We start from the raw sequence: 25501 nt of genomic DNA, 5'->3' as shown, positions 1-25501 counted from the left end.
TAGTCTCACCTTGGAGGTGGGAAAAGTAATGGAGACTTCACTAAAGGAAAGGATAGTGAACTATCTACACTCAGGATTGCTGGACCCGAGGCAGCATGGATTCACCAGGAGAAAGTCCTGTCAGACACATCAGATTTTTTTTGATTGGGTGACTAAAGAATTGGATCAAGGAAGATTGCTTGGATTTCAGCAGAGCTTTTGATAAGGCTCCACATATGAGGCTTGTGAATAAAATGAAAAGCTTGGGAGTCAGCGCCAAGGTGGTGGCATGGATTACAAACTGATTGACGGATAAGAGACAGTGTGTGATGGTAAATGGGACCTACTCTGAACAGAGAGCAGTGTTAAGTGGAGTGCCACAGGGATTGTTGTTGGGACCAGTCCTGTTCAATATCTTTGTGAGTGACATTGCGGAAGGGATAGAAAGTCAAGTTTGTCTATTTGCAGATACTAAGATCTGCAACAGAGTTGGACACACCTGAAGGAGTAGAGAGAATGAGATGTGATTTAAGGAAGCTTGAACGGAGGTTGAAGATATGGCAGCTGGGATTTAATGCAAAGAAGTGTAGAGTCATGGATCTGGAGTATGGTACTCCAAAAGAGCTGTATGTGATTGGGGGGGGGGGGCTGTTGTGCTCGGAGCAAGAGAGGGACCTTGGGGTGATAGTGTCTAGTGATTTGAAGTCATTGAAGCAATGTGACGAGGTGATAGCTAAAGCCAGAAGAATGCTGGGCTGCATAGAGAGAGGAATAACCAGTAAGAAAAAGGTGATAATCCTCTTGTACAGGCCCTTGGTGAGGCCTCACCAGGAGTATTGTGTTCAGTTCTGGAGACCGTATCTCAAAAGGGACAGAGACAGGATGGACACTGTCCAGAGAAGGGTGACAAAAATATTGGGAGGTCTCCATCAAATGACTTATGAGGAGAGGTTGAAGGAACTAAATATGTATACTCTAGAGGAGAGGAGGTGCAGGGGAGATATGAGAAAACCTTTCAGGTATGTGAAAGTCTGTAATGATGCACATTCGACAAACCTTCTCTGTTGGAAAGAAATCAGTAGAACTGGGGGTCACAAAATGAAAATCCAGGGAGGATAACTCAGAACCAACGGCAAAAAAAAATATTTCTTCATAGAGAGGGGTGGTAGATGCCTGGAATGCCCTTCCAGAGGAGGTGGTGAAAACAAAAATGGTGAAAGATTTCAGTGGGGCATGGGATATACACTGTGGATCCCTAAAGGCTAGAGGATGGAAATGAGGAAAAGAGCATATGGGGGTAACTTGCCGGTGTGGCAGTTATTACTCTTAACCAATAAACCTTCATACTGTTGATGCAACTCATTACTGCTCTCTGCTTTAACAGCAGGAGGAAAAGGGGAATTAGTTTTGGACAGCAACCAACCAAGGACATTGAATTTTATGGTCTGGGAAAACAAATAAGCATGGGAGTAAGTTGCAGATGCGACTATTACTACTCTTAACCATAAGCCTTAAACTTGTGATGTAACTCCAACATTTCTGCTTCAACGGCAAGAAATAAGAGATAACAGGGAATTGGACTCAGACAGTAACCATCAAGGGCCAGACTTTAATTGTGTGGGAAACTAAGTATGGAGGTAACTTGTATGCCATGGCAGATGCCACCCCCTGATACTACCATTATAGGAGAGACCTGTATGGCGCAGCTGATGCTACCATAAGATTGCTGGGCAGGTTGGATGCACCGTTTGGTCCTTTTCTGCCATCATTTCTGAGTTTCTGTATGAGAACTAGGTTGGGGAGAGGAGGAGAAGAAAGAGTGTCATTGAGTTGGGATGAGGGATGTGCATTTGCCAGAGAAGACATGCACTCATGTATTCCTGCCTTCTGTACCTCTCAAAAATAAGTTATTGGCAGGGAGATGAATGTAATTGGAAGTACATGGTGAGTGCATTATGTCCCTGTTGAGTAAGTGCTACATGTAAAGGATGCCTTTGGAAATCGTGTACTCCATGGAGTACACCTTTTCAGTCTTACCTTTTTTAAAATAATGACCATAATAGCAATAGAAGATCTTGGAAATGACACATTCTATTTGCATTAATATTTTAGCTAGATTTAAAATCCTGAAATGAACTTGTCTAGCCTAGAATTATATCATATTATATCAGTTTATTCTGGAATAATAGACTGTCTCAAGAGATTTGGCCATAATTCATTAGAAAAGCATTTATCTACATTTATTATTGTGACATGAATAGTGGCACTTGGAATGAAAAGTCAGAGGCCTCCAAATCTTAGTATGGTATGTATAAGTCCTGCATTGCCCATCCTCATGACCTAACTCAGTTTAGACTTGAAGGGTCTGTCCTGTTTAAGTCAGCGGTAATAAACGTATTAATGTTGCCTTTGGTATGACAATCTCCTCTTGCATTTTTTAACTTTCAGGTGAATCTGAACTGGCCTTCACTGCTGCCATGAGCCTTCATTTGCAATTAATCAGGATCTCTTCCAGATTAGGAAACAACCCGTTCACCTGGCCTAGCCATTGCAGTGATAGTTCTTGGCCTGGTACCAACAGACTATAGCACCTCTTCAGACTCTGGTGTGAAGGCACCCTGAGTTTGGCCAATAGGAGTCACCAGTGTGCAATGCCAGAGACTCCCTTATCCCAGAGGCTATGGTTGCTGCCTCTGCATTATCCCTTGGCTGGCCCAAGGAGTAGAAGCTAGGCTCAGGAACTGAGCTCAGGTCTCCCATATGGTTGTAGCACTGAGCTACCTGGCTGGCCTGTAGCTTTATATAAACAGCAGCAACAACCACAAAAAACAACCTCTTTGCATATGAAGATGACTATTTTAACTAATTCTCCCATTTTCTCCCCTATCCCATGTACACAATAACTGCCTGGGTGGTATTCTGTTTTTCATGAGCACAGTAATCACTAGAGAAAAATATCCCAAATACAATTAGTTTTATGGGATTTTTGTGTTAATTTCATGATAGCACTTCTTTAGGTGCATTTTGCTAGAATGAGAAAGTCATATGCACCCTCAACAATATACTGCTAACTCACACGTTTGAGAAGTTAATTGAATGTAGTCATAACTAGAAAGTCTGCTTCTCAGTTCGTTGACATAGAATAGCATTAATCAACGTATATGTAGATTGTCCCGATTAGGTCCATGTTATCCATATTGATCTCCTGTGTTATTTTGGATAGTGTGAATATTTGAGTGATGTGTAGCACTTGAGGACTAGAGTCCCCAACTTGTGAATTAACCTTTCCATGGATGTTCCCACACATGGATTAACCACGAGCTATTTTACAATTGCTCAGTTCTATTATTTGCTGCAGATTGGAGTTCAACAGATTTTGCATATGTAGCCATTCAAGTTTGGGGATAGTGTAAAGAAAAAAAAATTAAGAAGGTGACTGATAATATGTACATTAAACTAAAATGTGCATTACTCCAAAATGTCTACCAATGAAACTGGTTGCAATTTCTTTTGCAGACTAATCATAGGAGTGGAGTAGCCGCCTAGTGGTTAAAGCAGCAGGCTACTACCAGGGAAGCCAGAGTTTAAACCCACTGCTGCTACTTGTGACCTTGGGCAAGTCAGTTCGCCCTCCATTGCCTCAGGTGCAAACTTAGATTGTAAGCCCTCTGGGATAGAGAAATACCTACAGTACCTGAATGTAATCCACTTTTGAAGTAACTGAAAGGTAGAATATAAATCTAGAATAAATTTAATATAATAACTGGACCCTACCCTTTGTATGAGGTGTTTAATTTTTATTTTTAATAGCCAAAACTAAAGCTCCACATGTCTTCTAGGTAATGAGGAAATCTCATGAAGCCCGAGAGAAATTGCTTCGTCTTGGAATTTTTCGACAGGTGGAAGTTTTGATTGACACATGTGAAGGTACAGTTGAATTAGGACTCCTCCCATTTAGGTTGGAGGCTGGTATCATACTTAAAATGAGCATTTGCGTAGATGATAACTTTTTTTTTTTGTATTGATTTTGATTTTCATAATCACAAAACAATGGGGTCAGTAATGGACAGGTTTTATTCCCTTTTGCGACATTTGTTTTATCATAGTGTCTTTATTTTATTATTTTTAAAATCCTAGTTGAATTTTAAACCCATCTGGGGGGAACAGAAAAATCTGTGAGCATTCTTTTTGAAAGTGATAAGATTTTAAAGTAGTCCCGAATGAAACATATGTGACCTATTTACTCTTGCTTACTGGGGTAGGTGGATACATTGTTATTGGCCCTCATTTCCCAGCAGTGGAAGTGCTAAATAAGTTTGTAAACCCTCTCAAGCCAGACTCAGAACATGAAGCTCACTCCAGCCATTTACAATATTTGGGATTTTATTTTGGTTTTCTGTTTTAAATGTTTCTAGTAAAAGAAAAGTGCTGCATTGATAGCATGAGACTTTGAAGTCTTTGGTTTACCTTCTCAGTGACAGTAAAAGCTTTTCACACTCTGAAATCAGGGCATCACAACAGCAACATCTGCTGGATGGGTAGAGTGCACCAAGCTTTATACGGAACTGTAAGCCATCTTTTGGTTGAAGATTGCTGCTCAGATGCCTGGGGTGTGCTTGGGGGAGTAGGAGAAGGGGAAATGAAGGAAGCCCTTTAGCATCTCACTTCTGGAACTCTTTCACCATTGGTTGTCAAGATGACTGTAAAAGTGACTGAAGCTGTTTCCCATCAGGTACATATCATTTGAGTCAGAAGAGATTTATCGGCCTAAAGCTAGAAGAGGACTGATGCTCTCAGAGCTTACCGTTAAGAGCGTCATAATCTATGCTTATTTAGGGCCTTATTCAAAAAGAACTGTTCTCACAGGACAAGCAGGATGGTTGTCCTCACAAATGGGTGACATCGAGGATGGAGCCCACCACGGAAAACTTCTGTCAAAGTTTAAACAGAACTTTGACTGGCCCCTACTGGGCATGCCCAGCAAGGCACTGACCCTGCAGCCAGCAGGGGTCTCCCTTCAGTCTTCTTTTTTCCGCGCAGCAGTTGCCACGCGGTGAAAGGAGCTCTCTAACCACGTTCCTGACAGGAATTTGGAAATTAATTTCCTAAGAAAATTTGCCCCTCAGGGGTCTCCCTTCGACAAATTTTAGTCATCTTACGGAACCCGGTAAGTTTTTGCCTTTTTCCATCGACTACCGTCGAATTTGGCCCTTGAGGCCTGTTGGCACTTACCGATCCCCAGCCTAAATTTTGGGCTTCAGGCCATGGCAACGGGGTTCCGCCGTTGTCCGGATTGTAACCCGGACTATGTCCATCACAGACCCCCACAGGGTTTGTGTGATGTGTTTGGGTAGTGAGCATGATGTCCTGACTTGCACCACATGTGCCTTAATGACACCCAAGGGTCGCAAAGCCAGGATGGAGAAGATGGGGCTCCTCTTCCATGCACCCACCCCAACACCATCGATAGCATCGACGTCATCGGAACCGGCACCGTCGAAGTTGTACCATCATCGTCAACCCTCCGGTGACCGTCCGCCATCGATCGCTTCTCGACCGTCGACTCCCGTCCCTTCCCCGGATGGGCGAGGGGATCGGAAGGAAAGCACCGCTATCGACGGCACAAATCTCGGCCTGTCGAGGATCCACAGCCATCGACCTCTGCTCAAGCCGAGCCAACCGACAAAGAAGCCGCGAACAGACCGGACACCCTCCACGTCTCGTTCGCAGGCATCGAGGAAACCTCACCCTCCCGGGGGTGCGGGGGTCCGTGATCCCCACGGTTACGGTTGGTCCCCTCCGGCCCTGCCTCAGCCTCCCTCTCCCGTCGAGCCGGGTATGGTTACCCCTGGTCTCCGGGCAGAACTGGACCGCTGGTCCAGGAGGCCATCGAGAAAGCGATGAAGAAATTGCAACCATCCATCGGCACCCGTCTCCGGCCACACGGTTCCAGTGCCGCCCCCCGCAACCGACACCGGCACCGGCTTCGCCACCGAGAGGGAACCGACCACCGAGCCGTTGATACAGCCGCTAGCACCGCTACTGACAGCCGCATGGAGGCGCTCATGACGGCCCTCCATCGGCGATTCCAGTGCCTTCGACAACACCACCGTCTCCGACTTGGATTTTCATCGGCAGGAGAACACCGTTCCGGATTCCTCCTTCCGGGGTGGTTCCATCGTTGCCCTTCTGGTATAGCTCCACCGATATATCCTTTGGTTCCTCCATTCCACATTCCACGCCAGGCACCGATTCCATCGACAGCACCGAAGCCATCGATGCCATTTCTGGTTCCACCTACGGCGACCGATTCCACCGTCGGTTTTCCATCGATGCCTTTAGAGCCTCAGCCAGGTCCATCAGGGTTACAAAACCCCACTTGATCCCTACTGATACCTGGGGTGATGATGATGATAAATCTTCTGACACGGATTTGCCTTCGCCTCCATCTCCTACAGAGAGTAAGAAAAAGATCTCCTCCTGAGGATCTCTCTTTCATTAATTTTGTGAAAGAGATGTCAGAAGTTGTACCTTTTCAACTACAATCTGAAGCTGATGACAGACACCAGATGATGGAAACTCCTTCAATTTCTGGATGCTCCAAAAATCATCGCTTCCATCCCTATACACCAGGTGTTTTTGGATCTGCTCAAGAAAAACTGGGAATCTCCTTCATCAGTGTCCCCAGTTAACAAAAAAGCTGACTCCACCTACCTTGTCCAGTCAGCACCAGGTTTCCAAAAACCTCAACTGGATCATCGCTCTGTTGTGGTTGAGTCCGCGCAGAAGAAGGCCAAGCGTCTTAAGCCACACTCTTCTACCCCGCCTACCAGGGACAAACAAGTTCCTAGATAGTGTTGGACGGAAAGTCTATCATGGAGCTATGTTGATTTCACGCATAGCTTCATATCAACTTTATATGACTCAGTACAAACAGAGCCATCCTTAAGCAGATGCAAGACTATGCTGACACGTTACCAGACCAATACCAACCGCAGCTTCAAGCCCTTCTTCACAAGGGATTTGAGGCAGGGAAGCACGAGATTAGGACTGCCTACGACATATTCGATGCTTCCACAAAAGTTTCAGCCACAGCCATCTCAGCCAGACGTTGGGCTTGGTTAAAATCATCCAACCTTCGCCCAGAGGTTCAGGATCGTCTTGCTGATTTACCCTGCTTAGGCGATAATTTGTTTGGAGAGCAAATTCAGCAGATTGTGGCGGAATTGAAAGACCACCATGAGACGTTGAAACAACTCTCATCTGTCCCACCTGAGCTGACCTCCAAGCAACCGCAAAAGAAAGACTCTAAGAAGTCATTCTTTCGACCCCGCCGTTATTATCCTCCATCGGCCAGGCCTCGTCCAGCTCGATCCTCTACTAGGCCTCAGCCGCGTCAGCCTAGGAAACAAAGGCCTACTGTAGCCCCTCCTCCTGGGCCTGCGGCTGGACTTTGACTCCCCTGTAGGGAACACATGCCAAACCCCTCTTCCGGACATCCCTGTAGGAGGTCGACTGTACCATTTTTACAACCTTGGTTGCAGATCACCTCAGATCAGTGGGTGCTAACAATTATCGCACAGGGTTACCACCTCAACTTCATATCTCTTCCGGCAGACTCCCCGCCTCTTCAAGCGTGGAGTCTATCCACCCATTTGGCTCAATTACAACAGGAAGTATCCCTTCTTCTGCAATCAAATGCTATAGAACCCGTTCCTCCCTCTCAACGAGGCACGGGATTCTATTCCAGATACTTCCTAATACCAAAGAAATCAGGGGGACTACGTTCCATTTTGGACCTTCGAGCCCTCAACAAATACCTTCAAAAAGAGAAATTCAAAATGGTAACCCTAGGCGCGCTGCTCCCTCTGCTACAAAGAGGGGATTGGCTGTGCTCTCTCGACCTCAAGGACGCTTATACCCACATTGCGATCACACAATCCCATCGCAAATATCTGCGGTTTCTAGTAGGCCACGACCATTATCAATACCGTGTCCTACCTTTCGGTCTAGCTTCTGCCCCACGAGTCTTTACCAAATGTCTCGTAGTGGTAGCAGCATTCCTAAGGAAGGAAGGTGTCCACGTCTACCCATACCTGGACGATTGGCTAATCAGGGCCTCCACCCAGCAGATAGCTCAATCCTCCCTAAAATTGACAATTCAAACACTCCTTTCCTTAGGGTTTCTCGTCAATTACGAGAAATCTTGCTTAGTCCCGTCTCAAACCTTATCCTTCATTGGGGCAGACTTGGACACCTTACAGGCAAAGGCTTACCTTCCTCTTCAGAGGGTCCACACCCTAATGTCCCTGGCTCGCCAGCTCCAGTCTCAGAACACTGCCACGGCTCGCCAGTTCCTCATTCTCCTAGGGCACATGGCATCCTCGGTTCAAGTCACTCCCATGACCCGACTAGCCATGAGAGTAACACAATGGACTCTACGACACCAATGGATTCAAGCTTTTTCAGCCTCTGTCCTCCATAGTCACAGTCACACAAGCGCTGCGCCTATCCTTAACCTGGTGGACGACTCAGGTCAACCTCCTTCAGGGCTTACCCTTTCTTCTTCACCGGAACCGCAAGTAATCCTAACCACCGACGCTTCTCACATCGGTTGGGGAGCCCATGTGGACGACTTTCAAACCCAAGGGTTATGGTCCAAAGAGGAAGCCGAACACCAGATCAATTTCCTGGAACTTCGAGCAATCCGCTATGCGCTCCGCACTTTCAAAGATCATCTCTTTCATCAGATAATCTTAATCCAGACGGACAACCAAGTGGCCATGTGGTACATAAACAAGCAGGGAGGCACAGGCTCCTTCCTTCTGTGTCAGGAAGCTGCGCAGATCTGGGCGGAAGCCCTCTCCCACTCCATGTACCTCAGGGCCACTTACCTGCCGGGAGTAGACAATGTATTGGCAGACCAGCTGAGCCGTGTCTTCCAACCACACGAGTGGTCACTCGATCCTCTGGTAACGACCTCTCTGTTTCACAAGTGGGGTTCTCCCCGCATAGACCTCTTTGCGTCCCCTCAGAACCACAAAGTGGACGATTACTGCTCTCTCATTCGGAGCCAGCACTCTCGGCCGAGGGATGCATTCTCCCTCAAGTGGACAACCGGTCTGCTCTATGCATTCCCTCCACTTCCTCTTGTGTCAAAGACTCTCGTGAAGCTACGCCACGACGGGGGAACCATGATCCTAATAGCACCCTACTGGCCACGCCAAGTATGGTTTCCAATACTCCAGGATCTCTCCATCCGCAGGCACATTCCTCTGGGAAAGGACCCGCATCTACTCACTCAAAACGACGGATGCCTCCTCCATCCCAACCTCCAAGCCTTGTCCTGACGGCATGGATGTTGAAAGGTAGTCCTTCAGCCTTTCAACCTTTCAGATTCCGTTTCTCGGGTCCTGATAGCTTCACGAAAGCCTTCCACAAGAAAGTCTTACTCATACAAATGGAAAAGGTACACATCATGGTGCACTTCTCAGTCCCTTGATCCCCTTTCCTGTCCAATCTCCAAATTCTTGGACTATTTATGGCATCTCTCTGAATCAGGTCTTAAAACCTCTTCTATCAGAATGCATGTCAGTGCGGTAGCCGCCTTCCATAAAGGTGTAAGCAGGGTGTCCCTATTTTCAGTACAACCCCTAGTAACCCGTTTTCTTAAAGGCTTGCTCCATCTGAAGCCACCCTTACGTCCTCCGGCCCCATCTTGGGACCTTAACCTGGTTCTTGGGTCGTCTAATGAACCTCCTTTCGAACCTCTGCACGCCTGTGAGTTAAAGTATCTCACATGGAAAGTGTTATTCCTCTTGGCTATCACTTCAGCTCGCAGGGTTAGTGAATTGCAGGCCCTAGTTACCTATCCGCCTTACACTAAGCTCCTGCAGGACCGGGCGGTACTCCGCACTCATCCTAAATTTTACCTAAGGTAGTTTCTGAGTTTCATATCAATCAATCCATCAGACTACCTATCTTTTTTCCCAGGCCCCACTCCAACTCTGGAGAGCAGGACCCTGCATACCCTAGACTGTAAACGAGCTCTAGCTTTTTACCTAGACCGTACAGTTTCCCATAGGAAGAGCACTCAATTATTCGTCTCTTTCCATCCTAATAAGCTGGGACAACCTGTGGGTAAGCAGGCTCTTTCTTCCTGGTTGCGGACTGCATTTCTTTTTGCTATCAGCAAGGCTGGCATTCCTTTTCAAGACCGTGTTAAAGCACAACTCTGTGAGGGCCATGGCGACGTCAGTGGCACACCTTCGATCGGTGCCGCTTCCTGACATCTGCAAAGCTGCAACCTGGAGTTCTCTCCATACCTTTGCAGCCCATTATTGTTTGGACAAAGCTGGAAGACAGGACTCCATCTTCGGCCAGTCTGTCTTGCGTAACCTTTTTCCAACCTGATGTACCAACACCCTTCCACCTACCCGGTTGGGTGCGGATGCCCTTTCCCAAATTTCTCCTCACTTATTGTGCTTGCTGCACCCGTTGGGTACATTTGGTGCAAGTCGGGACATCCTCAGCTCGGTACTCACCCATTTGTGAGGACAACCATCCTGCTTGTCCTGTGAGAAAGCAAATGTTGCTTACCTGATGTAACAGGTGTTTCTCACAGGACAGCAGGATGTTAGTCCTCACGAAACCCCGCCCGCCTCCCCGCGGTGTTGGGTTCGTTTTATTTTTACTTTCTAGGCACTGCCTGTAGCTTTGAAAATCAGACTGAAGGGAGACCCTGCTGGCTGCAGGGTCAGTGCCTTGCTGGGCATGCCCAGTAGGGGCCAGTCAAAGTTCTGTTTAAACTTTGACAGAAGTTTTCCGTGGTGGGCTCCATCCTCGATGTCACCCATTTGTGAGGACTAAACATCCTGCTGTCCTGTGAGAACACCTGTTACATCAGGTAAGCAACATTTGCTTTCTCTCTTCTATGCCTATGGGAATAGTCCTGTTGAACAAGGCCCTTAGTGATGATGATTTGTTGGTAAAATGGAAATAAGCATGCACACAATTTCTTTGTGGTGGTTTCTTTTTTTTTTGTTTTGTTTTGTTTCTTAGGCGATGATGCCCTTCCAAATGGTATAGATGTCACTTTTGAGGTTACAGAGCTTAGAAGATTAACTGGAAGTTACAACACTATGGTTGGCAATAATGAAGGGAGTATGGTATGGACTAATTTAGCATGGCTTTGCTATGGAGCTTCAGCTGTTGTATCATGTTTTCTTTTGTCATCAGCACAGTGAATAGTACAGCAAATATATCGCACATTCTTTTGATAGTGTCTCCTATGTAAGGTAGGCAACTGGGTAGGTTGAATCTGCCAATCAGCACATTACTATTTTAACTATAGTTTTGAGGAAAATTAATACAGAAATGGCTGTTTTTGATATTAGATTTTTTGGATGTGGCATGCTCTCCTGGGACTTAACATTATGCCTGTCAGATGAGTGTGGGAGAGGAGGAAATGTTAATCCAAGTTAGATCATTGGATGGTAGTGAGTCAGGTGTAGTGGCTCTCATCCCTGTCCTGGAGGCACACCCAACCAGTTGGGCTTTCAGCATATTCACAATGAATATGCTGGAGGTGGATTTGTATATGTTGGAGACACAGTATAGCCAAGGTTAGGTGTGTCTCAAAGACAGGAGTGAAGACCACTGGATAGGTTACTTAACAAGCCTCTTCGAGGGCAATTTTCAAAGGCCATTTATCCAGGTAAAAAGGACTTTTTGAAAATTGGACACTCTCCTTTCTGATTTGGAAACGGTTTTGTGAAAACGTTAGAAGGATGCGTTAAAAATCATACTTTATTCTGGAGCCACAAATGGTTTACTATTCTATAGTCTCTGAGAGAATAGCCCTAGGACCCCTTTCAGATTCGTGTTTAAAACAGGGATGACAACCAGTTACAGAAGTCAAAATTACCCATGTATTCATCCAATGAGCCATCTTTAGGCTGAAGCAGATCCTGGTGTGGTGGTAAAATCCAGAGCCCTGCACATTATTACTATACTATACTATACTTGCTCAGTCCCTGGCTCGAACCTAGTTCACTTACTCCCCTTACTCTCATCCACTTCTCTCCCTACTCTTGTCCCATTGTTCTATTTTCTCTCTCTCTCTTTCCTTGCTTTTTCACCCTCCCTCTTCTCCCTGTTCACTCATGTCCTGCTTTTGCTCCTACCTCCTTGCTCTCTCACCTCTGCCTCTCATCTCTTGACTATGTACATTTCTGGTCACCGCATCTCAAAAAAGATATAGTTACACTGGAGAAGGTACAGAGAAGGGCAAACACAATGATAAAAGTGGATGGAACAGCTCCCCTATGAGGAAAGGCTAAAGAGGTTAGGACTGTTCAGCTTGGAGAAGCAATGGCTGAGGGGTATTTGATAGAGGTCTTTAAAGTTATGAGAGTCTAAAATGGGTAGTTCCCTGTACGTACCTGGATCAGTCCAGACAGTGGGTTATGTCCCCAATCCAGCAGATGGAGTCAGCCCAAAGCTTCGAGGGGGCGTCACCTTAAGTACTACTACCCCCCTGCAGGAGTTCAGTATCTTCTGACTCCAGCAGATGCGAGTAGTGGAATCTGGGCTTGCTCCCGTTTCCTATCACCTATTTCTTTTGCGTCCCTTGTTTGGGGCTCTGTTTTCTGTAGGTTTGTTTAGATTGTTTGGATCAAGTTATTTAAAAAAAAAAAAAAAAAAAAAATTTGGGTAATTGGAGAGGCGTGGCTTTCTTCTTGCTCTCTGTCTCTCCCTTTCCTCTCTACCGGCGCTAGTCGTTGCTGCTCCGGGGTAAGTGAGATTTTGTTTTGGGCTGTTTTTCCTTTCTTCTTACAGCTAGGTTGCACGCGGCTGCCGGTGCTCCGGCCTGCTAGCGTCTTCACCCTCTCCCGCGGCCATTTTGCGGCTCCTCGTGGGCTGCAGGGGAGAGGGCTGATCGTCACCAGCGGGTTGTGCGGCCAGGAAGGCCCCCCCGCGGCGCCGTTTTTCTCTTCGGCGGGTAGCGCAGGCCACCAGGGCCCCCCCGCAGCGGCGATCCGTCTCGCGGCCCCCCCCCCCGGGTTAGGCGTTCTGGGCTGTCGGGGACTGTTTGAAACTTGCTCCGGATGCCGAGGCCAGCGCGTTGCTCGGCCTGTGGCGAGCCTGGATCGCGCGTCTCAAGGGAGGGAATTTGTGCGCGGTGCCTCCCCGGGGGGGAAGGCACTTCTCGGTCCCTCACCTTCGGTTCCTCCTCCATGACAGCCTTGCCCGGGCGGCGCGGGCCGGCCCCTCCCCCATTCCTGGCGGGAACGGCGGCCATCTTGCATGCGCTGCGCCCTGAAGGGGCCCAGGCAGCGCGGGGGGACGAGGAAGCTTCGGAGGGCTCACCCCCGAGGTTAATACCTGAGACAGACCCGGAGGAAGGCCCGCTGGGGCAGGGTCCCCAGGGGCCCCACCCGCGGAGGTCCCCCCGACTAGACCGGGATTTTCCCCGGAGTTTATCCGTCTGATGCATACAGCTACCTACAGGACCTGGCTGCGCCCGCGATCCGCCACCACCCAAGCTACCGCGACCTTCGCCCTCCTATCCGGCCCCCCCGCTCCGGCGGGCGTGGGGGCCCCCAGCCAACCACGGCTCCCGGTGGGCTCGGGGGGCCTTGGGTCGGCACCAGCTTCCCCTGGGTCGGACCCTGCGGCGGCGGGTCAAGGGGACTCCACTTCAGAAGGTGAGGATCCGCGCACGCTACGTCTCTTCCAGCGGGAAGAGCTGGATGACCTGATCCCACAGATCATTCAGGGGTTGGACCTTGATCCCCCGCCGGATCCCCAGCTCCCGTCGCGCCCGCTGTAGTCACCTCCTCAAAGAAGGGAGACCCGGTGCTGGCCGCCCTTCGCCCGAGGGCTCGGGCTTTTCCCATTCACGAGTCGTTCCTGCAGCTTCTCACCAGGGAATGGGATGCCCCGGAAGCCGCGCTGAAGGGCAGCCGCGCCATGGAGAGGCTGTATCCGCTGCCGGAAGATTTTCTGGATCTCATCAAGGTACCCAGAGTGGACTCCGCGGTGTCAGCGGTCACGAAGAGGACGACCATACCGGTGACAGGTGGAGCAGCGTTAAGGGATACGCAGGATCGCAAGTTGGAAGTCTTCCTCAAGCGGGTCTTCGAGGTCTCCGCAGTGGGGCTGCGGGCTGCGATGTGCAGCTCGCTTGCCCAGCGGGCCAGTCTTCTCTGGGTGCAGCTATTGCTCACGTCCCAGGCGTTGCCACCGGGAAGCCGCCCAGGCGGATAGACTGGAAGCTGCGGTGGCATACGGGGCGGACGCTTCCTATGATCTGTTTCGGGTCCTTGCCCGCTCCATGGCCTCGGTGGTGGCGGCACGTCGACTCCTATGGCTACGCAACTGGGCGGCGGACACGTCCTCCAAGTCGAGTCTGGGTTCCCTGCCATTCAGGGGTAAGTTCCTGTTCGGCGAGGATCTGGACCAGATCATCAAGTCTCTGGGGGAAAACGCGGTCCATCGCCTGCCGGAAGACAGATATCGCTCCACCAGGTTTTTCGTCCTCCAGGACCAGCCAGAGCGCAAAGGCGCTATAGGAGTAGGCCGGCGGCGGTCGGCCCCCTGCCCCCAGGTCTCAGCCCTGGTCTCGCTCCTTTCGCGGGCGCCGCCCCGCGCGCCCCGCTTCCACGGCGGGACAACCTTCACCCAAGTCCTCTCAATGATGTTCAGCTCGCCCACTCCGCCGTCCCCAGATTGGAGGGCGGCTGGCGTTCTTCTACGAGGAGTGGGCGCGGATCACCTCGGATCAGTGGGTCTTGGACACCATAGGACGCGGCTACGCTTTGGAACTTGCCCGCGCTCCGAAGGGTCGGTTCATCTTCTCGCCCTGCGGCTCGGCCATCAAGCGAAGGGCGGTGCAGTCGACGTGGACAGACTGTGGGAGATAGGCGCCATTGTGCCCGTACCCTCCGGAGAGGTGGGCTCGGGCCATTATTCCATCTACTTCGTAGTACCAAAGAAAGACGGCTCCTTCCGCCCCATACTGGACCTGAAGGAAGTCAACAAGTCCCTCAGGGTGATCCGGTTCCGCATGGAAACGCTGCGTTCGGTGATCGCGGCGGTACACCAAGGGGAGTTCTTGGCCTCCTTGGACTTGACGGAGGCCTACCTTCATATCCCCATTCGCCAGGAGCATCATCTCGGTTACTACGGTTCAAGATTCTGGATCAACATTTCCAGTTTGTGGCGCTTCCGTTCGGCCTGGCAACGGCCCCACGCACCTTCACCAAGATCATGGTAGTTGTGGCGGCTGCCCTTCGGAAGGAGGGTATTCTAGTTCACCTTATTTGGACGACTGGCTCATACGGGCGAAGTCTTTTGGCATGGCCAGGCGGCAGTGGCCAGGGTGATAGAGTTCCTGCAGTCCCTGGGTTGGGTGGTGAACTTCTCCAAGAGCTCCCTCGTGCCTTCGCAGCGCTTGGATTTCTTGGGCGACCTTCGACACCCGTCTGGGGGCGGTTTTTCTACGACAGGACAAGGCGCACTCCCTGCGGGAGCACATACAGCGGTTCTCTGCATTACCAGCTCCCACCTCCTGGGACTATCTACAGCTCCTGGGGGTGATGGGCTCCACCATCGACATGGTTCCTTGGGCATTTGCGCACCTCCGGCCGCTACAGAGAGCACTCCTATCCCGCTGGAAACCACCTCGCAGGACTACCAGGTGATACTCCCGCTGCCCCAGTTTGCACGGAGCAGCTTGGACTGGTGGATGGTCCCGGAGAATCTGGCTCGCGGCGTGTCCCTCGAGCTACCAAATTGGGTAGTGGTTACCACCGACGCCAGTCTCGTAGGCTGGGGGCAGTCTGCGACCGCAGCGCCACGCAGGGGACGTGGTCCGCGGAGGAGTCGGCGTGGTCCATCAATCGTCTGGAGACCAGAGCGGTCAGGCTGGCGTCTTCTTCACTTCCTGCCGCTCCTTCGGAATCGGGAAGTCAGAATCCTGTCGGACAACGCGACCACGGTGGCCTACATCAACCGACAGGGCGGCACCCGCAGTCCGCAGGTCGCGCTCGAGGCGGCGATGTTGATGCAGTGGGCGGAACGGCACCTGGCCCGTCTGGCGGCCTCGCACATAGCGGGCGTGGACAACGTCCAGGCGGATTTCCTCTAGTCGCCAGTTTCTGGATCCCGGAGAGTGGGCCCTCTCCGACGCGGCCATGCAGCTGATCGTTCGGCGGGGGTCCCCCCCACCTGGATCTTATGGCATCCGCTCAAAACACCAAGGCGCCTCGTTTCTTCAGTCGCCGGAGAGAACGGGGGGCGGAGGGCGTCGATGCTCTCGCGCTCCCGTGGCCGGCCGATCTGCTTCTATCGCGTTCCCCCCGTGGCCGCTGGTGGGAAGGCTACTACGACGGATAGAGGCTCATCGGGGGACCGTCATCTTCGTCGCGCCAGAGTGGCCGAGACGACCTTGGTTTGCGGACCTCCTTCACCTAGTAATCGACGGACCCATCCGGCTGGGACATCTTCCCCGCCTCCTCCACCAGGGCCCAGTATTTTTCGACCAGGCAGAACTCTTCTGTCTTGCGGCCTGGCTTTTGAGAGGCGTCGCCTCCGACACGGGGATACCCGGAGGCGGTAGTGTCCACGCTGCTGCGCTCCCGAAAGACCTCGACGTCGGTGGCCTATGTGCGGGTCTGGAAGGTGTTCGAGCTGTGGTGTACCGGCCTGAACACAAGACCCTCGGAGGCGTCGGTCTCTCAGATCCTCCAGTTCCTACAAGAAGGGGTGGACAAGGGGCTCGCTTACAACTCACTTCGGGTTCAAGTGGCCGCTCTTGGCTCCCTCCTGCGCGACGGAGGATCTCTGTGGCGACACCCGGACATCGCCCGTTTTCTCAAGGGGGTCAAACATTTGCGGCCTCCACTGCGGGATCCTTGTCCCTCTTGGAGTCTCAATCTGGTACTGCGTTCCATGTCAGGACCTCCGTTTGAACCGCTGCGGAATGCAACAATCAAGGATCTCACCCTCAAGGCGGTGTTCCTGGTGGCCATCTGCTCCGCACGGCGTATTTCGGAGCTGCAGGCCCTGTCGTGTAGAGAACCTTATCTTCGGTTCTCCGATTCGGGAGTCTCACTTCGCACTGTCCCCTCCTTCCTTCCGAAGGTGGTGTCCACTTTCCATGTGAATCAGACGGTGGAACTTCCATCGTTCTCTTCGTCGGAGCCGCGGTCTCTTCGTCTCCTTGACGTCAAGCGCACTCTGAGGCTCTACCTGGAGGCTACGAATGATTTCCGGACTTCGACCATCTCTTCGTCCTTTGGTCCGGTCCCCGGAAGGGATCTCAGGCCTCGAAGACGACCATTGCCAGATGGCTGAAGGCCGGCATTGCCGCCTCCTATATTGGGGTGGGGCGGACTCCCCCACCCGGCATCGTAGCACATTCCACACGCTCTCAGGCGGCCTCCTGGGCTGAGAGCCGCTCGGTATCTTCGCAAGAAATATGTAGAGCGGCCACCTGGAAGTCGTTGCACACGTTCTCGAGACACTACAGACTACATCTCGCCTCGTCCGTCCAGGGACACTTTGGCGAACAGGTCCTCCGAGCAGGCCTCGCAGGATCCCACCCGGGTTAGGGAAGCTTGGGTACATCCCACTGTCTGGACTGATCCAGGTACGTACAGGGAAAAGAAAATTATTACTTACCTGCTAATTTTCGTTCCTGTAGTACCATGGATCAGTCCAGACGCCCACCGCATTTGGGTCCTAGGTCCTATTCCTGCTCGGCTGTATGTGGCTGCTGATTCTGTTCAACTGTGTCTCCCGTTACAGTAGTGTCCCTACTGCTGCTGTTTGTGTTTCACGTGTTTCCAGTTTTATCACTGTTCTTTTCATCGTTCTCTTGGAGGTTGACACGCTATGTTCATGCCCGACCACTCGTTGGTGGGTCGGTTTCAGTCTCCTACGTTAACATTCAGCGGCTTATTGTTGCCGTTTTGTTTTAACTTGATCCAAGCAGGGGGTTTCTGTTTACTCGGGCTTTGATATACTCGATACTGAACTCCTGCAGAGGGGGTAGTAGTATTTAAGGTGACGCCCCCTCGAAGCTTTGGGCTGACTCCATCTGCTGGATTGGGGACATAACCCACTGTCTGGACTGATCCATGGTACTACAGGAACGAAAATTAGCAGGTAAGTAGTAATTTTCTTATGTGAATCTGTTATTTACTCTTTCGGGTAATAGAGGGACTAGGGGGCACTCCATGAAGTTAGCATGGGGCACATTTAAAACTAATCAGAGAAAATTCTTTTTCACTCAACGCACAATTAAGCTTTGGAATTTGTTGCCAGAGGATGTGGTTAGTGTAGCTGAGTTTAAAAAACGTTTGGATAAGTTCTTGGAGGAGAAGTCCATTAATTGCTATTAATCAAGATGACTTAGGGAATAGCCACTGCTAATACTGGCATCAGTAGCATAGGATCCATTTAGTTTTCGGGTACTTGTCAGGTTCTTATGGCCTGGATTGGCCACTGTTGGAAACAGGATGCTGGGCTTAATGGTCCCTTGGTCTGACCCAGTATGGCAATTTCTTATATTCTTATGAATTTTCTCTTATTTTGTACCTGTAGGAAAAAAACCATGGGTAGAGCAGGCCCTTGACCTCTCATTCTTCTCCTCCTCCTTTGTCTATAACTCCTAGCACTCTTCTCTTACAGCCTCATTCTCACCTCTCTCCTTCTTGCTCTCACCCCTTCTCTCCCCACTGCTTTTACCCTTTGCTCTCCCTTTTCCCATTCCATGACCTCCCTTACTCTTTCCTTGCTCTCTCATTCCCTCTACCTTGATTTCTCATGGTCTGCTTTTCCCTCTCTCTCCCCTCCTTGCTGTCCTACCTCTTCTTTTCCCTGTCTTACTTTTACCCCTGTCCCCACTTAGTTTTTACTTTTGCATCCTTTAATCTTGCCTCTATCTTACTTCTCTCCTGTTTTTTCTCTCTCTCTCCCCCTTGTTCACTCCTTCACCACTTGCTCACCTATCCCTTCCCCTCATCTCTTGCCCCTCCCCTCTCCTCTCTTTCTCCACTTGCTCTCACCCTGTACCTCTCCCCTCTCTTTTCTTTCATCTTCTGTTTCACCCTGTCGTCCCCGTTATTCTCTCAACTCTGCTTTCCCCTCCCATCTGTCCTCCCCTCTTTTCTCAATTATTCTCCTATCTTTCACCCTTCTTTCTCCTTTCTTGCACCTTTTCTCTTCCTTTCTTGATCACCCTTTCTCCTTACTTTCATCCCTTGTCTTCCCTTGCTCTTTTACACCCTTTCCTAACCTCTCTCCCCAGCCTTATTTCACCTTCTGCACTTCCCACTTTCTTCTCACCAGGCCTGGTTTTGTCAATCGGCACACTAGGCCTATACCTAGAGCAGCAGGCTGGCTAAATATTTACTACCTTCCAGCTGTGCTAAATCTCACTCAGCAGAGAACAGGAGTCTCCTTCCTGAATCAGCCTATCAGTTTTGGCATGCAGGAAACTGGAGGAGAGGGGTGAGCCTGGACCAGACAAAGCAGAGCAAAGAAGAGCTACTCTGCTCCCTAATCCAGCCCCTCACCACTTGTCCTTTAGTGACAGGAGGGTGCATTAGTGAGCCTGGAGTAGACAGAGCAAAGGAGGGATTATTTTGGGGAGGCTAGGAGGGGATGAGAGAGAGGCTTGTTTGGGGGAGCATGTGTTTGTGTGTAAGAGTGAATGGAATATGGAAAGGGAAGTAAGGTTTGTGAGTATGAGAGAAAAGGGATTGGTGCTGGAGAATGCATGTGTGCCAATTTGTGTAGGAGGTTAGAAAGGGGAAACGAGGAAGCAGGACTAGAACATGGTAGGGGCACCTCCCTCCTCTTTCTTCTTCCCCTGCCCACTCTCTGAACTATAGTTTGGATCCTTCCTTTCTTTGTTTCTCATATTGTATTCCCAGATCCTGAAACCTTCTTTCCTTCCTACTTGTCCCTTCTCCCCAGATCCTCCTTTCTCTACCCTTTGTCCATCTTAGAATCTCCCTCTCTTTCACTCCTCTTTCCCCATCCTAGATCCCTGATCCCTCCTTATCTTCTCCCTTCCTCAGTATTCCCCTATCTTCTAACCTCCCCATCCTTGATCCTCGCCTCCCCCCAACCCATTCCTGGTCCTTCTTCCTCTCCTCTCCCTGTTTTTCTCTCCCCATCCCTGATATCTCCTCCCTGCATTGATACTTAAAATCCCTTGTTCTCACCAAATTAGAAGAAAATACATTATGTAGTCATTATATAAACAACTTTATTTTTTAATATAAAATAAAAAATGGAAATATGTGGTATTATGCATCATAATTTTCTAATTCCTGTTACAGAATCTGGGAGCTATACCTTAGACGTTCTGTTTCCTGTTGTCCATTTTTCCAGTAGGTGGTAGCAAAGGGCATGCATCAGCACCAATAGCACCTAGGAACAGCAAAAACCTAAATCTGTCACTGCCTCTCACTTGATCCCTCCCTTTTTTTTTCTCCTCTCACCTCTGCCTTCTCCTCCCCCCTTGCCCACCCTTCTGCTGTCACATCCCCTGCTCTCCCCTATCTGCTCTCTCACCCCTGCTCCTTTCTCTCCCCTTACTTTGTTCTTCTTCCTTTTCTCTTTCCACTTCTTTCTCTTGCCTTGCGCAGTCCACTCTTTGCTCCCTGTCGCATACTCTCACCCCACTCTCTCACCCCCTGCTTAACCCTCTCTCCCTGCTTTTTTCTCTCACCTGCTGCTGTACCTCCCTGGCTCTCTCGTCCTCTACTTTCCCATCTCCACTCTTCCTGCTGTCTCACCCTCTGCTCTTCTCTCTCACACTTGTTCTCTCACCTCCTGCTCTTCCCTCTTTCTCCCATTATCTCCTCTCTTCCCCCAATCCTTGCTCTCACCTCTTCAGTCTCGTTTGTCTTCTCTCTCTCCCCCTCCCTTGCTGTCTCACCTCCTTCTGTTCTTGTCCTTGATCTTCTCTTTCTTCTATCCCTTGCTTACCCCACTTGCTGTCTCACCCCCACTCACCTTCTCTTCCCTGTGGCTCCAACTGCCGGCTCCTCCTAGCCATCTTAGGCTGATGGATCCTGGGGAACTTTGTGATTCTGGCTGCCATTTCCTCCAGTCCTCTTTGTCCTGCTGTCAACTCCTTCATTCAGTGTGAGCAGTAGCCCAGTGTGGGGATGAGCTTGATGCATGCATGTGGAGTAAAGACAAATTATCTCCACAAAGATCTGCCAGTTCAACCCCCTGAATAAAAGGCTATAGCTGGGTTTTTTTTAATATATGATAAAGCAATGTTGTTTCTATGGTTGTTGGCTTCCATGTTTGTTGACCATTATTTCTTTGTGTCACTTGAATGTAGTAGACCTTTTGATAATTTCCTTGGGTTGCTGGACAGAAGGGTTATCACAAGCAAACATGTTATATATCGTATTTGAACTCCATATTTTATATAAAAACCTGCTTTGCATTTTGATAGTGAATGCAATGTTTTTGATTGTTGCTCTTAGGTACTTGGGGTCAAGCTTCCTAATCTCTGTGGCCGGGCAGAGAAAATGACTTTCCAATTCTCGTATGGGACAAAAGAAACTTCATATGGCTTGTCATTCTTCAAACCACAACCTGGAAACTTTGAGAGAAAGTGAGAGAGAATTAATTTAAGAAATTCTAAGAACCATAATGTGACTTCCTATTGAGTCTAATGTTGTCTGAACAATTTGTTAGGATGTACAAGTAGAGCCAAAGTGACCTAACATCAATGCCAGCTATGCTTACTCAAATGAGTCACCAGCATAACCTTTCATCTGTTTTTCTGGCCAAGTAGCAAAGTTTTTAAGGTTGTAATTAATAAAACATTCAGTGACATATCTTCCTTCTTGTTACAGCACATCAGATATCTGACTTACAGCTAACTTTCTAGTTACCTTTTACCTTACATTTCTTGTGTTCTTGTTCTGATATATTTTATTTTAAAACTCTCTGTATTATGTATATTTTAGCTTCTCTGTAAATCTTTATAAAGTAACTGGACAGTTTCCTTGGAGCTCATTACGTGAGACTGACAGAGGAATATCTACAGAAATCAGTGTAAGTAGATTTGTGGGGGTTTTTTTTTTTGCCCATTAAGTTCTAGAGCTCTAGGTTGTAATATCTATATGTTTCTTTGTCTGTTGTACATTACACATGGCATCCTCTCTGATGCTACTGTCTGTCAGTCCACGCAGCTGCTATTAAGCATCTTCTATGGTAAAGCAGGGACTTTAGCTAGGATGAGCTAACTGGTCACCAACAGGGGTTTGAGGGCCTTACAAGTGAGAATTCACCTATGGAGATGCTACTGTCACTTTCATATCATATGACGACAGATAAAGACCATCCATCTGATCTGTTTTATTCCTTTCTGTTGCAGTATCATAGAGACAACTTGATCTCTGGCTTTACCTTCATTTCTTCTCAAGTCAGGCTCATCTGTTCATATTACCAAATAAAAAAGCCTAATCACCCATTCAAAATAATAGACAAAACAAAAACAATGGGTTATGTGTAATAATACAAATGTATTGTACTGTTCCCTGCATGTACCCGGATCAGTCCAGATTCCTGGGTTTATGCATCCCTGCCATCAGATAGAGACAGGCCTTCTTCAGCAGATGCCTTCTGGGGTTCAATGCTTGCTGGGTCCTACTCCGGCCAGCGAGGATTCGGATGAGTCAGTCACTTAGGACGCTCCTGGAGATTCAGGGATTTTGTTGGCACAGGACCAGGGGGATCTGGACACGGCCAGCTTGGCTCCGGATGACTATCTGGAACAAGTCCAGTGTTTTGAGGGGGATGACCCCAAGGTGGTCTGATTGTTCCGGAGGGAGGAGTTAGGACCTTTGATTCACCAGGCTCTAGAGGAGCTTGAGCTGAAGGTTCCCCAGGAAGGCTGTGAAATGGAAGGGGCGGACCTGGTTCTGGATGGGCTTAAGAGATCCAACGAGGGCCTTCCCCTATCATGTCAGTGAAGAAACTGGTGGATTGGGAGTGGGGAGCTCCTGACACCTGAGAGTGGGGAGAGAGATGGCAAGCTTTATTCTTTGCCTGAGTAGATGTTGGAGCTATTTGCCCCCCAAAGGTGGATGTTGTGGTGTCTGTGATCACTAAAAAGATGACTATCCCAGTCGTGGGTTCCACGGCGTTGAAGGATGTGCAGGATCAAAAGCTGGAGATTCACCTCGAGGATTTTTGAGGTGTCTCCCCTGAGCTTGCGGGCGGCCATTTGCTCCAGTTTCATGCAAAGAGCTTGTCTGTGTTGGGTGCAGCAGTTTCAGGATGGCAGATGAAGTCTGGTATAGAAGCAGACAAGGCTGAGTGCTTTGAGGCAGCAGTGGCCTACGTTGCGGATGCCTTGATGGAATAGCTCCCCTATGAGGAAAGGCTGAAGAGGTTAGGGCTGTTCAGCTTGGAGAAGAGACGGCTGTGGGGGGGATATGATAGAGGTCTTTAAGATCATGAGAGGGCTTGAACGAGTAGATGTGAATCAGTTATTTACACTTTCGGATAATAGGAGGACTCGGGGGCATTCCATGAAGTTAGCAAGTAGCACATTTAAGACTAATCAGAGAAAATTCTTTTTCACTCAACGCACAATTAAGCTCTGGAATTTGTTGCCAGAGGATGTGGTTAGTGCAGTTAGTGTAGCTGGGTTCAAAATGTTTTGGATAAGTTCTTGGAGGTGAAGTCCATTAACTGCTATTAATCAAATTTACTTAGGGAATAGCCACTGCTATTAATTGCATCAGTAGCATGGGATCTTCTAGTTTTTGGGTAATTGCCAGGTTCTTCAGGCCTGATTTGGGCCTCTGTTCGAAACAGGATGCTGGGCTTGATGGACCCTTGGTCTGACTCAGCATGGCAATTTCTTATGTTCTTATGTTAATCCCATGGCACATCTCCACATGAAGACCAAATGACCAACTATAAGGTGCATCAATTCAAAATGAATTAAAAATAAAAGAACAATCAAATTTATAAGTGCTTCAAATAATATTTATTATCTGCAGTCTCTTGCCCACAATGGGCTATGACAGAATCATAAAGGAGCAAAAGACTTCAAATCATCTACCACTTTTCATTTAAAGAATTTATATGTGAGCATTAGTGTATTAATATGCTTATAAAGGTTATCATAACAGGTACTTAGGATAAATGCCTTCTATCTTCTGGTTCTTCCATACCCATATTTTTGTAATAATTATTCTAAAAATCAGAGTGAATAACATGTTAAAATTAAATATAACCAACTTAAATTCTTATAACTAATTTCTACTCACCAAGCCCATATGCCTCAAACAAGGATAATGGTCTCACATATAAAAATGGAGAGCGATAGCTAAGACAGAACAATTCAGCTTTTAAAATGGTCACTGATGAACTTGCACCCCTCTCCTTTTGTGGTGCCAGAGAGCAGCACTGGGAAGGCACTAGCTCCACAGCAGCACTGGCTGGCTCAGGAATGGGACAAGGAAGTGCTTCACAACCTGCTTGCTGCTGCTTTCCTTCCTGCTCCTGCTTGCAGGAAGTGAGCAAGCAGCATTAGCTGCTTAGAAACAGTCCTCCAGGAGTAAGTGCTCCAGTAGAAAAGCCAGGTCTTTCAAGAGCAGTGGAGATGAACGAGTACGTGGAGAGTAGGGATTGAGAATGAGGAGAAATAGGGCTGGGTTATAAAGAAAGTAATGTGTGAGAGTAGCAGGGAATAGAGAGAATGGAGAATGGAAGACAGAGCATAAGAGAGGAAAAGCAAGGGGGTCGAGAGGGTGCTGGTGGGTGGAGATAGAAAGTGCATTTTTAAGTTTCTGCCCAATGCGTGATTTTGACTAGAACATAAGAAATTGCCATACTGGGTCAGACCAAGAGTCCATGTGCCCACTAGTCCTTCTATTAACCGAAAGAGTAAATAACCGATTCACATCTACCCATTCTAGACCTCTTATGATTTTTAAAAGACCCTCTATCATATCCCCCCTCAGCTGTCTCTTCTCCAAGCTGAACAGCCCTAACCTCTTCAGCCTTTCCTCATAGGAGAACTGATCCATCCCCTTTATCATTTAGGTCCACCCTTCTCTGTACCTTCTCCAGTGCAACTATATCTTTTTTGAGATGTGACCAGAACTGTAAACAGTACTCAAGGAGCGGTCTCACCATAGAGTGAAAGAATTACATTTTACATTTATTTGATTTCTTGATTGCTCAACACAATGAAGGCTTTGAGCGAATGAGCAATAATACGTACATAATAAAATAGCATAATAAAAGACAGTGATAATAAAATATAAAACAAATAAATAAACTTCAATACAAAAAATGAAATACTTAAAAGCTAATATTGCAAATTAAAACCATCACAGCATGGGAGTAAATGAAACTAAAACATTCGGTAAACTATGAAAAGTAACAATTTGAATGTTTTTATTAATTTCCTAAAATCCTTAAGCAAAATCTGACTCTCAAATCAAATGGAAAGAGTATT

General features: G+C 48.6%; 1 protein-coding gene across 4 annotated transcripts in view; it reads left to right on the top strand.

Moving 5' to 3' along the window:
• SAMM50 (SAMM50 sorting and assembly machinery component) overlaps positions 1-25501 on the top strand; it is a 209052-nt gene that overhangs the window by 47055 nt on the left and 136496 nt on the right. For all 4 annotated transcript variants that reach the window (XM_029600121.1, XM_029600123.1, XM_029600120.1 and 1 more), the window contains 4 exons: positions 3819-3906; positions 11041-11147; positions 21501-21631; positions 21990-22077. In XM_029600121.1, coding sequence (XP_029455981.1) covers positions 3819-3906; positions 11041-11147; positions 21501-21631; positions 21990-22077 — 414 coding nt within the window. The remainder of the gene's footprint in view (positions 1-3818; positions 3907-11040; positions 11148-21500; positions 21632-21989; positions 22078-25501) is intronic.

Source organism: Rhinatrema bivittatum, chromosome 4 (genome assembly GCF_901001135.1).
Source record: "Rhinatrema bivittatum chromosome 4, aRhiBiv1.1, whole genome shotgun sequence".
Taxonomy (NCBI): domain Eukaryota; kingdom Metazoa; phylum Chordata; class Amphibia; order Gymnophiona; family Rhinatrematidae; genus Rhinatrema; species Rhinatrema bivittatum.
This window is presented reverse-complemented; position numbering and strand designations above follow the sequence as displayed.